This window comes from Ipomoea nil, unplaced genomic scaffold (assembly GCF_001879475.1).
Source record: "Ipomoea nil cultivar Tokyo-kokei standard unplaced genomic scaffold, Asagao_1.1 scaffold2827, whole genome shotgun sequence".
NCBI lineage: Eukaryota > Viridiplantae > Streptophyta > Magnoliopsida > Solanales > Convolvulaceae > Ipomoea > Ipomoea nil.
The window spans coordinates 188,649-202,136 of record NW_017619255.1 but is presented as its reverse complement, the minus strand read 5'-3'; the positions used below and the strand labels follow the sequence as shown (position 1 = coordinate 202,136).

At 38.2% G+C, this 13,488-nt stretch overlaps 1 protein-coding gene across 1 annotated transcript; it reads left to right on the top strand.

The window, feature by feature from the left end:
- Positions 1–7,464: 7,464 nt before the first annotated feature.
- On the top strand, positions 7,465–8,610 carry LOC109159382 (lisH domain-containing protein C1711.05-like). Its single transcript, XM_019307498.1, has one exon. The coding sequence runs from the start codon at positions 7,465–7,467 to the stop codon at positions 8,608–8,610; it is 1,146 nt and encodes a 381-aa protein (XP_019163043.1).
- The last annotated feature ends 4,878 nt before the right edge of the window (positions 8,611–13,488 follow it).

Here is a 13,488-nt window from a genome sequence, read left to right as displayed (position 1 = left end):
GGTACCTCACGGTCAAAATATTGCGTAATGTAGTAGAATATAAACTAATTAATTAGGAAAATATTATTATCGTAATGTTACAAAAGATTTAAAATTAAAAATGAACAAAAGAATTGAAATTAGATTAATTGGAAAAGGAAATGAATATTAATAATTGACTGAAAATAAAAAATTATTTATAATTGACTAAAATGGAAAAGAAAATGGGCAAATACTAATTTTGGTCCCACGAGTATTAACAAAATGACAGTCTTGGTCCACATGTTTAATTTCTACCAATTTTCATCCACGACTATCATTTTAGTATCGATTTTCGTCCACAACTATTGTTTTAGTGCCAAAATTCATCACGTTAGTCACCCTTTCGTTTAAGACATGCTGATATATGAAATTATTAAGGGTATTAAGGATAATATTTTTGGAATCTTAATCTACTAATCTACTCGGATTTAGGATTAATAAAAATGAAAATCAACCTGCAATAAATACAAGACCAAACCCATCAGTTTTTTACACTTTCAGATTTAATTGGATTGATCATATATTCGAATGTATCGATATTATTATTATTTAAAAAAAAAAAAAATCTCGGCAGTGACAGTGTGGAGTTATGCTCAAAGTGGGCAGATCCCACACCAATATTTGACCATATCTGCTGAGTCATTAACTCACCGTGATTTACATTCTCTCAAATGCTCTGTTGAACCGGCACTACTGGAAATTATGAAATTTCCGACCACCTAAAAATTATCTTAAATCAAGTCGAAAGTCTTGTTCCGACCACTTTTGGTATCCGGAAAAATATTTATTGCTATTTCCGACCACTTTTTGGTATTAACTTGATTTAAGATCACTTTCAGGTGGTCGGAAATTTCATAATTTCCAGTAGTGCGGGGTGTGGGAGACCTTTGGAGTTGGAGATTCAACCTTTTGGAAGAAGGGTATTTCCCAAGATAACATTATTATTTATATATATTTGTTTTATGATGATAAAAGAGTTACCACTTACATTGATTCATTTAATATCTAACTTTCACCATATTCTACAAAAGTACATGCTCGCGAATTGAAGTTAGCAATTTAATAGTATCTATCTATTGAAACTTCCATACACAAATTATTATTTAATTTGAAACTTGTTTTGTAGTCTATTAATGAATTTCCTTTTCAATATGGCATGACTGATTCTTTAAATTCTCAAGTAATTTAACAAAGGGAATAGAAATTGATATTATTTTATTAAGGCAGTAGAGCAGTTAATCTTCTGTTGCGAAATAGTGTGCATTGCATGAATGTTCTACTGTCTTAGCTCTCTTTGCCTCTTTTGCTTTCCCTCCAAACATTAAAAAAAAAAAAAAAAAAAAGAATTTTGCAATATAATAGAAATATACTTGTTGACTAATAGAAATATTATAGAAGTATACATGTTGACTTTAATAGTTGGATAATAGAAGTATAATTATTAAAGGATTTGAATTTAATAGTTGGATAATACAAATATACATGTTGACTCAAAGTATTTTGTCAAAGTTATGTGCAAAAAGAATTCCAGTTCTATAAAGGAATATCAGTCCTAAGAGGAATAATTATTGAAGAATACTAGTTCTAAGGGGATTTTTTGTTGAAGATTTTCTAGTTCTATTTTGATTAGGAATAGTTTGTTATTCACGAATCTGTTAGGAATAGCTACTATAAATAGGGGATGTCCTTTATTGAAGATCTCAAGCATTCAACATTAATCTTGTGAGGTACGAGAGTCTTTGAGAATAGGATACTAAATTCCCCTAGAAAGTAGTACATGTGTTTAGGTTTCAATGGTTTGGTAGGAAAGATCATTCTATTGTGTAATCTCAGGTTCCAAACAGTGTACTTTAAAGGGAAAATTGTAAAAAATGCCCCTTTATAATATGTCAATTATCAATGTCACCCCTGAATTACGAGTGGTTTAAATGTTGCCCCTCAATTATCAAAACGGTGCATATATAGCCCCTCCCGTAACGGACATGTGGATCCCCGTTAGTGTACAACATCGTTAAGTCGGAGTAAATATGTAATTTAGTTGTTTTTTCCTTCCCTTGATTCGAAGTACCAGTGATGGATAGCGGTGGGGAACCACAGGTTCGTTACGGGAGGGGCTATATGTGCACCGTTTTGATAATTGAGGGGCAATATTTACACCACTCATAATTCAGGGGTGAGATTGATAATTGGCATATTATAGAGGGACATTTTTTACAATTTTCTCTACTTTAAATATTGAGCTTTTAGTGGATTTAGGCAAGTTCTCAAATTGAGAAGTGCCTCGCAGATTAGGGTTGTTTGCCCGAACTGCATTACAGATTGTTTGTGTTAAAACTTCAGTTTCGGTGCTACGTTTTACAAATTTTCAATACAAACAAGCATAGTTATGGATATCAAATCCCAACCAAACACAACCTTAAATCTTCTCGCAAACATAAAATTAAAAAATTTAAGCAAGAGAAATATATTTAGCAAAACACTTTTTCAGTGCCCATTCTACCTGTTAGGAACAAGTGTAATTAGATTTTGATGATACCAAACTGTCTAGGACTATAAGCCCCTATTTTTCCTTTCATAGATAAGTCTCGTGTAACAAACAAAAGTTACTGTAACTCAACGAACAATTCACACCATGAGGTGTACGAATCTTACTCGAGATGTGACACCCCGAAATCCAAATTCGACTAAGGGATTAATTAAGTAATTAATCCTATTTCAATTGGTAATTTAATTCTTAAAATCCTGAAAATTCAATAGTTGGGGACTAAAAATTGACTAGTCAACCCCAAAGTCAAGGTTGTACCTTAAGCTTTGTAAGGAGTTCCCTTGTTCCTTACACCTCTTCATGTTAGTAAGGGTATTCATGACTTTTCACCTTGTGTTAGTATTGTAAGTTAACCTAGTAGAACACCCTCATTTCTCTCCTTACACTTTCCAAATTCTAGCTCCACCTTCTCTCTAAAAAGGTAGATAGCTTTTCTTCCAAGCCAAGTTGAAGCTTTGTCAAAACTTCAAGAGTTGTCTCCAAGATTCTACCTTTCATACATTTGGGCATCTATGAGGGTAAGATCCATGTTCATCTTGTGTTTTTAGTGTTTTCTAAGGTGTCTTTTCTTAAAGATAGAATCTTTATGATCTTTTGGTGTGTTCTTGAAGTGGGTTTGGAAGTTGAGCTTTGTTAGGAGCTTGGTGAGGTGTTAAGTGAAGGTTTTTGTCTACAAGAGGTAACCCATGCTCTACAAAATCTATTTTTCTTACCTATATGATGATTTCTTGGATTCTACATGTGATTTTGCTATGAAATGTGAGTGTTTATGCATTGTCTTGTGAAAATGCATATCTAGAGCTTGTGTTTAGGGTTCTTGTATGCCATTGCTTGGCTATTCCTTTGATTCAAGTCATTTTATTGTATTTGGTGAGATTTGTCATGTTTTGGACTTGAATTTGAGTTTGGAGTTGAAAATCCCCGAAGGGATTATTTGGTACAGGGTTACGTACCCGCGGGCGGAACGGCGGGTAGGCGTCCACCCATCGCCCACCCGCGGGGTACAAGAGACTAGTGGGTATGTACCCGCGGGCGGAACCGCGGGTAGGGGCCTACCCGTGGGTCCACCCGCGGGGTATACTTCGATGTATGTTCGGGATTTGTTCCCCGTGATTTTTTTGACTCGGTATTTGGTCTTTTGACTTCCCAATATTCTTTTGTGGAACTATTTGAGTGTCTTCTTGATGTTTCGTATGTCTAAAACTATATGGTAGGAATCCATGTAGGTTTTGGTGTCTTGAATCGTGCTAAGTGTTCAACATTGTGTTTCGTTGAACCGTGATGAGTCTTGTGTGTTCTTCAGAACTACGTTTGGTTTACCCGTTTGATAAGCATGCTAGTTCGGTGTTTAAATACTAGCATGTGTGTTGTTTGTACCTTCCTATTGTTGATGATAACTTGTGTTATTCATCGTTGTTGTTGGACGGTGTTCTATTCCTTGATTGAGTATGGTTTCATATCTTCGTTGTGATCCGTTGATTGATTCCTGTTGAGGTGTGATGTGTGTGTGACTTTACCTGGATTTCACGATTAGTGGTATGGGACACTAGTCACCAAGGTATTGCAGTGGTCCTCGTGGTGGCCTTGACGTGATTATGGAGTTGTGACCTTTGTGTAAGGTTCACGTATTTCTTGGGAGGCATGTGTTGCCATGTGTGTGATCGGTACCCTTGTGTACTATGAAATCGGTGGTTTTGTTGGCGGTTTGTCGGTGGATGGGGACGACGGTCCTCGGAGGGAAAAGGTTGGACTTGGTTGTACAGGGGTCCTGGAGGTAAAGGTTGGAACTAGACATAAGGTTGGGGGTAGCCATAAGGTTGGAACCGGCCATAAGGAAGGCATATCAACTCGTGATGGGTGATGTCACGAAGGCTTGTGTAGCCGTTGTTGTGAGTTCTCTTCTTGTGACGTGTGTAGTCACAAAGGCATGTGTTGCCTTGGCATGTGTTGCCGTTTGATGTGTCCTTATTCCTTTGAGTTATGCATGTCGAGTGTTAATCTATTGTGCGATGATATATTATACCTTGAGACTTCTTGTGAGTCGTTGTTGTTCCTTGTAGTCTTGGGATGTGTTCCCGTGTTCTTGTTGAGAGTGTTTGAGTCTTGTGTTGACTATTGCTCTTGGTTTTGGACTTATATATATATATATATATATATATATATATATATATATACATATATATATACATATATATATATATATATACATATATATATATATACATATATATATATATATATACATATATATATGTGTGTGTGTGTGTGTGTGTGTGTGTGTGTATATATATATATATGTGTATGTATATATATATATGTATATATATATATATACATACACATATATATATATATACACACACACACACACACACACACACACACACATATATATATATATATATATATATATATATATATATATATATATATATATATATATATATATGTATTCCGTTTCGCAAATGACTTTACAAACATATATCTTATCTATGTATGATATTTCACATGTATTGGTGGGTTACCAGCATTATTCGCTGACCGGGCGTCGTCCCATGCTTTATATGTTTCTTTCAGGTGATGCTTAGACGAGTGCGCGGTTTAGTGCCAGCTAGTGTAGCTCCTCCCTTATGTTTTGTGGCCTGTGAGCCAATTTAGACTTAGTACTTTGTTATGTTGGTTTTTAGATGTTGAACAATGCAGATGTTAGCCTGTGCGTTCACCCTGGGTGAGTGTGGCATAGCACCCCTTTACTTCCAGTTTATATATTTCCTCTTTCAGTCTTCCGCTGTGTTTGATGTTTTGGTTTAGATATCTGCATGTTTAAGGCTTTAAATAGCATGGAATTTAGGGGGTGTTACACGAGACTAGCATAATAGGTCTACACGAAGACTTGAAGATGACAAGATGATCGAAAGATGCTTCCAGGCGAAAGATGGACTGAGCAAGTCTCGGATATACTTCTTTTGATAAAAAAGGACCTCTCGTCAAAAAGAAAGGACGAAAGGTAAAGTCAATCTTTCGACCAAAGTCTCTGAGTGAACAAGTCAAAGACAGACTTGTAAAAGACAACATTCATTTAAGTAAAGCAATGAGAATGTTGTCTATGACTTAGATGGGCAAATCATTCGGACAAAAAGTGTCATAGGAATGATCTTCACAAAAGACAAGGAGCATTAAAAGACTTGTACCATCTTGTCAGAGAACAAAGACAAAAGCCATAATGTTTTTGGCTCCAACAGCTATACAATACAAGTGCATTAAATGCTCAATGCCCACTGGTTATTAGGTTTGAAATTATCATCTCCCTCCAACGGATGAATTTTTCCACCTATAAATACCTCTCTTCACCATTGAAGAAGGTGCTGGTTATTTCACTCTTGCTATCCAACGAAAAGCTCTTCAAACAGTTCCATCTCTTAAAGCTTTTCATAACCAGTGATCTTGTGAAGTTTTTCAAAGGCTCATCCATTTCCATACTTCACATTCGAAGAAGTCTTGCATATTTTCAAATGAAGATCCATCCAGTTATCAAGACAAGACTTCAACCAATTGGAGAAACATCAGATTACCTTTCCAACATCTCAACTTAGGAAGAAGTTGATAGAGGTGGAGTAAACTCGAGGAGTTGAAAAACCTGTCAAGTGGCTGTTCGGCTTAGTGATCAAGGAAGCCAGCTTGAAGTAGTTTGTACTAGGAGTGATAGTGCAAACCCTTTCACGAGTTGTGAAAGAAGAGTGAAGTAGGCCCCGTTAACAGCCGAACCACTATAAAAACCTCTCTTTCCATATCTCTTTACATTATGTCATATCGACCAAATGCTAGATCTTTACAATGAAAGTGTGCGAAGAGTATCTAAGACGAAACGTTATTTCCGCTATGCATAACTTCGAAAGGAGGTGCTTTGAAAAATTGATTAGAGTATATTCACCCCCCCCCCCTCTAGACCCTCTTTCGACCCTACCAGGACCAACAAGTGGTATCAGAGTGGTTACCTTGTACGGTAAACGTTTTGCTTTACTGCCTGGTAGATCCCTTTTGCAAAATCTATATAGATCAAACTGCTTTTTCGTCTTTGCACGTATTTTGTTAAAAGAAAAATGGAAAGAGCCATGCTAAACGTTCAAGGCCTCTTGCCTTTAATCTCTCAAAATTTGATGATTGGAAAGTCAGGATGCAGGCTCATCTCTCGGCTATTCATGAAAATGTGGGACGTGATAAAAGAAGGCCCTATCGTCATCATGATGGCAAATATACAAGCGGCTGCTCAAGGAGCAGATCCAGAAGTCTTGGTTCCTAAACCAAAGTCTCAACTTACCTCAGAAGAGAAGAAAAGAGCAAATCTTGATAACGTTGCACAAGACATTCTCTATAAGTCTCTAGATGACTCGTTGTTTCAGAGAGTACGGAAATGCACTACAGCAAAGCAAATCTGGGATACTCTCATGAGTCTAGGTGAAGGAGACGAACAAGAAAAAGATAACAAGTTCACCGTCGCCATGAAGAAGCTAAGTTTGAAGACTTCAAAAATGATGCCAAACGAAGCCATCACCGACATGGAGCTCAGGTTCATGAAGCTTATGGGTGATCTTTCTGATCTCGGAAAGGAGCTGATTGAAAAAGAGAAGACCCTAAAGATACTCCGAGGGCTTCCAAAATCATGGGAGATGAAAGTAACAGCCATGAGAGATCACAGAGACATGAAGACAACCAGCACGAGCAAAATCTTTAGTGATCTCAAGGCCTATGAGTTTGAGCATGAGCCCAAGGAAATTGAGGAATCTGAAATAAGGAATATCGCTTTGGTTGCTAGTCAACAAACGTCAACATCAAACAGGTCAAATTCTAACCCTAGTGAATTTTTATCTGATGAACAATATGCTTTGTTTGTATGAAAGATGAAAAGGTTCACGAGGAAGAACAACTTCCAAGATCATATAAGATCATCAAACCGAAGGCAATACGAAAGATCTCCTCAATCATCAAAGCAAGAGACGGTGGATGCACAAGTGCTATGCTATAATTGTCGAAAACCAGGACATTTCAAGGCAAATTGTCCTCATCCCATAGTCCGCAAATATCAGGACCATGATACAAGCACAAGCTCACCAAAAGAAGCTATTGAATCTAGTAAGAGAAGTGGAAAACAAGAGTTAACAAACTCTCAACACGAGAGAAGAAGAAATGCAATGGTGGTAAATGAACCAGCTGGAGAAGAACTACCCGAAACAAGCACTTCAAGCTCAAGTTCAGAGAGCGAAAGTTCGGGGGATGAGAAAGGTCTTCTATGTCTATTCAGTAAGGAAGAAGAAGCAGACGATTTGTGCTTAATGGCGAATGATGATGAGGTAAACTCTCAAACCTCCTCATCTACTCAAATAGAGATTAGTTCTGAAAATGAAAGAAATCCAAATGAAACTATCTTTGAGATGATGATGGATTTCAAGGTAATTAAAAACACATACTCCAAATTAAAAGAAGAGAACTCTCGACTATTGACCAGCGACGATGAGCTAAGGCGAGTTAAAATTGACAACATTAAGCTAGCCATCGCAAAAGATCAGCTCGAGAAGCAAGTTCTTCTTTTCAAGGAGCAGTGTACAGAAAGAGAGTTGCGCGAGCAACATCTATGTGAGGTTCTTGATTCGTTTAACAAATCATCCAATCTAATGGATCAACTAGTAAATGGATTGAAACCGCCAGGGGAAAGAACCGGAATTGGTTATGACCTCAGCTCCCCTTCACATATCTTGTTGAACAAATCCACAGACATTTACTCACATGAAAGTTTTAAGTCTGCATTTGTTCAAGGCCCTACCCAAATGTATGAGCCAATGATAAAGATTAAAAATCGTGATCAACCACAATCAACAAGCCAATCGAAAGGAAATGTTGTACAACGGATTGTGGAACCTCGGAATGGAAATTACTTGAAAGGTAATCCTAGGCATAATACTAATGTTAAAAGGAATGGACCGAAAGGAAATAGACCCAGTCTATACTATCAAAAAGGTCAGCCTACAAGAAAGGATCCACGAACGTAAATCAGAGGCAAAATCGTTCTAAGTATCCACGAAAGGATCCTTTACGAGGAAATCCGAACGATGAACGAAACAGACATGCCAAGAGGTCACATAGAAGACCAATGACGGGCAACGGATGGAGTGGACCATCTTAAGAGGATTGACTTGTTTATCCCGAACCTTTATCAAAAGCAGAATTTGAAAACGTTCATAGGCATAAACAAACCAATTATTCAAAGCAGTATCGCAATCCACCTGGTGATTATTTTCAAAGTCGATACAAAGCCAAAAGTTTCACCTAAATTTATTATGCTTATCAAGTTTTTAATGGGTACAAAGGACCAAGGATGAGTTATGCTAACTCTAGGTTCATGTGGACCCCAAAATTGACTACTAACCCTCAAGGACCCGAAACCGAAGGGGTACCTTGTAACAACCCGTGTTACGGCCCTTAATCCCAAATTAATTATTTAATTAATTCCATTAATAATAATTAAAAAGGATTTAATTTGATTAGAAATCCCTTTAATTAATTAACGTGGTCCACCACGGATCATGGACCCTTGCCTAAACTAGAGTCATAAGCCTATTAGGAATAAAGAAAGTATACCTTTACTATTCAGATTATGGTTAGGATTCTCTTTAATTAATTAATATGGTCCACCATGGTCCATGGGCCCTTATCCCTAAAGCCAACCCCTTAGTCCTATAAGGAATAGAATTAGTAAACCCATGCCACTTAGACCATAATTAGGACTCTTAATTATATAAATAGGGACATAGAAGGCACCTAGAACACACACCACAAATAATCCCTCACCACACAAGAAAGTTCCAAGAACTCCCGTAGTAGAAATCAAGAAAGGAGAAATCTTAAAGAAAGACCCTTCATAGCCAAGGAAATTAATTAAGGCTAAGAGGTAACCCATGTCTCAACAAAACCTATTTTCTTCGCTATAATCTCTTTCCTTGGCCTCCCTCTATATTGTTGTGTCTTAATGATTTCTTCTATGATAATTATGTTATGTTCTTGATGATTGATAAGATGATTTATATGCTTTCTTGGGAATCTTGATGACCTTGATGTTAAAAAGAAGTTCTTGATTATGATATGATGATTCTTGACGAATCTTGATATTTTCTTGATGTTAAGAATAAAATATGTTCTTGATGATTTGGGTAGGATTAGAGCCCTAGGTTGGATTGGGAATTTGTATTGAGGATGTTCTTGATTTATATTTGGGTGGGAATTCGCATGTTCGGGTGTTGTTTATATTTAGAAGTCATAATAGGATAAGTCCTACATGAGTATTGCTTTTGATTCGTTAATTGCTTATGTGATGTCGTTATTTGCATTTAAAAGTGTCTAAGCATGGTTTCGGGTTCCACAAAGGATCCTGGGACGAATTTGTGATGAATGAGTCAGTGGAGGGTAGGTGGGGGTGGGGGAACCCACCACCTACCCGCTGCCCAAAGAGGCGCTGCCAGGCAGCGGGCAGCCACCGGGCAGCCGGCTACCCGCTGCCCGAAACATCGCCCACCGGCGGGCAGCCGGCGGGTGACCCCCACCCACTGGCTACCCGCTGGTCCTCACCCCACCCCGGGTCCCCGGCTTCCCCGTTTGATGTTCCCCGTTCCCCATGGTGTCCCAATGGACCCTGTTTGTCGTGCCTGAGTCTAGTCTGGAATTTCGGGTACCATTCGTAGGTTAAACGAGTCTTAGGAATTGCATGCTAGTTGAATTGTTAACCCGTGGACCTAGGTGGAAGTTATATGAGCCCTTAGGAACTATTCTTAGAATGTGAATTATCACATGTAAGCTTAATTATATGTTCCCCCTTCCCTATGTGAACAATGTGTCATTATGTGCTATTGTGTGTTATGTGATGCATGACCCCAACTTGGTTAAGACCAATTGGGCTATACAGGCAATTGAATGGGCTGAGAACCATCCCAACTGTTAACTAGGTCGGTTAAGATCGGTTATGGATATTGATATGATATAGGACTGAGGTCCACTATACGGGCAGTTGAATGGGTTGAGAACCATCCCAACTGTTAACCAGGCTGGTAGAGACCGGTCAGGTATATAAAGATTATGTATAGGACTGAAGGTCTACATGGGCCTCGGTGATATGACCCACCGACCGGGATGCGCCAGGCGGTATGGGGCCAACAAGCCGAGGAAGGTTGTAGTCCACCGACTTGAGTAATCAGGCGGTGTGTAGGGCTACGACTGGCTGCGATCCACCGAGTGGTGAGACATCGGTATGCAGGACCGTAGTCTCCGAGGATCTTTGCCCACCGACTGAGTTTAGCTCAGCGGTGTGTCGGGCTTGATCCACTACGGCTCGCCGATTGTGCGCACCAACAGTGTGTAGGATCGTAAGTCCCCCCTTGTAAAGGGGATCACGGTCCACCGACTGGGCGCGTCAGTGGTGTGTCGGATCGTGGTCCGACGTTGAGTTCGTCAGCGGTTCTCCAAGGGTTGGTTGTGATCAACTCCCCTCGTACTGCGGTACTGAGGTAGGGTGCTGCGGGGCCGTGTTAATGCTATAGGCATTAACCCTCATGTTCGGGGCATGCGATTGGTCCCGTGGCGCCATCGATGATTATGTGATATGAATGATGATTGGATGACGATGTGGATTGGAATTGAGAAGTGGCTTGTGACCGTAAATGCATATTCCTTATGATGTTGTTATTATTGTCTGATATGGTTATCCCTATCTGTCGAGTTTATTCCGGTTTTGAAACTAGAGTTTCCTAGGATATCTCTTCCTGCTTCAAAATGGTTTTTCCTATATCTATATCTATACATATACCTATATTGTATTTTAACGCGTTGGAGTGAGTTACCAGCATCTCTCGCTGAACAGATATATTTGGCTTTCAGGCACAGAGGAGTAGGTACTGGAGCGCGCTAGAGACTTGGAGCGTAGAGTAGATAGTTTCCCTTTCGGCCTGCGTGCCATGCTTATGTATATACATTATTGAGGATATTAGTTAGTTAGCCTGTGCACCTGAGTTCTCTAACTCAGGTGTGGCATAGCACCCCGTACTCCTTCATATTATGTTTTGGGATTTAATGAGAATCTACCTTTATTATATAAGTCTTAAAAATTGAAAAATTTCGGGGTGTTACAGTTTGTATCAGAGCCTAAGTTTGACCCTAGGATATGACTCTTAAGACCAGACTTTATGACATTAGGCTTGAACTCTAGGTGTTTAGGCACATAGGATTCAGGAATCTTAGGACGCGCGGTGAGATTGTGAACCTACCTATCATCATATAACCTCCACTCACTTTACCCCACATTAATTTAAAGAATTTCCCCCTTCGCTTATCACATCAAGGTAAGGGTACAACACACTAACTCTTCATTCCACATACTGGCCCTAGAAATTTGAGATGTCATTGCATGCTTTTACTTGCTTTGTTGCTTATCACTCTTTGATTATCATACTTGTTTATTTGCTTAAACATATGTTCCTAATTAACTTTAGACCGTGTTACGAACTGCATATTATTACTTAACTATTTTATCAAACATGCATTATTTGGATATCTGTTACTTGATAAAGTATTTTGGAACTTGTAATTAGTAATTTTATTCAGCTTATAAGGGCTCACTTGTCCTTATCATAATTAACCAATATAGTTAACTCACTAAATAGCCCGATAAGTACTTACATGAGTTGCATGAAGGGAAACTTTGGAGAACATAGCTTTAATTGAGAAGGGGAAGAATGGGGTGTGAGATCCTTATGATAATTAGTTGAAGTCTCCCATATTCCTTATTAATAACGTGATCCCTTGAGTTTTTCCATGTATTCAAACCCCTTTCGTTGTTCACATAAGTATGAAATTCCTTCAACTTAAAATTGTGCATTCTCGAGGCTTTTCCCGAAGTGATTCCTCCTTCACAGTCACGTTCCAGTGGGGCCTTGGCAGGAGGTCGACCACCCACCACGTGCCCACTGCCACATTCCAGTGGGGACTTGACAGGCGGTCGACCGCCCACCTCGCGCCCACTGGTCCGGTATGTTTTCTTGACTTCTCATTTTTATTGATCCATTGTGCCTGTGTGTGCCTCCCTTGATACTTCCTATGTATTTAAACATATAAATAACAATCTAATGCTTGAACATGAAAATCAAATTATCTTCCTAATTGATTTGTTTATATGTTACATAGAAATTATAGGGACTAATCCTATTTCTAGAAATCTAAACCCTCGGATACATTGCGTATTAAGTTTCGACCCGAAATTCAATCTAAGTGAAACCGGTAGAAACCTAAAACAAGTGGTCATCTAGAAATTATCCGTGGGAAAATATATTGCGCCTCCAAACTATCTTAAAACTATCCCTCTAGACCTTGGTCCATGTTGCATAATAGACCACAAGCTTCTCATACCTTGTTTAGGACCCTTACCACTAAGATAAGGACCCCCCTAAAACAAACATTTATACATAAATAGGTACATTACTACTATCCTAGATATATTCCCCTAAAACTCCTATCATATATATATATATATATATATATATATATATATATATATATATATATATATATATATATATAAGATATGTAGTAAACCCCAATTACGTTCATATGCTACACTTACACCGAATTATTATTATTATTATTATTATTATTATTATTATTATTATTATTATTATTATTATTATTATTATTATTATTATTATTTTCATGTTTATTACACCCTAATCCTAAATCACTTGCCTAATCTTAAAAATGGTTGCGCCACGTACGGTACGTCCCTATACGCTTAAATCTCTATATATGTGTATAAACTTGTAAACCTATAGAACATCCTCCCCTATTCATACGTATCCATATAAATTGTTACATTATATACAATAAATCCC

Excerpts from the sequence above, each read along its gene's own strand:
- LOC109159382 (XM_019307498.1), top strand. The coding sequence starts at position 7,465 with ATGAAAAGGTTCACGAGGAAGAACAACTTCCAAGATCATATAAGATCA.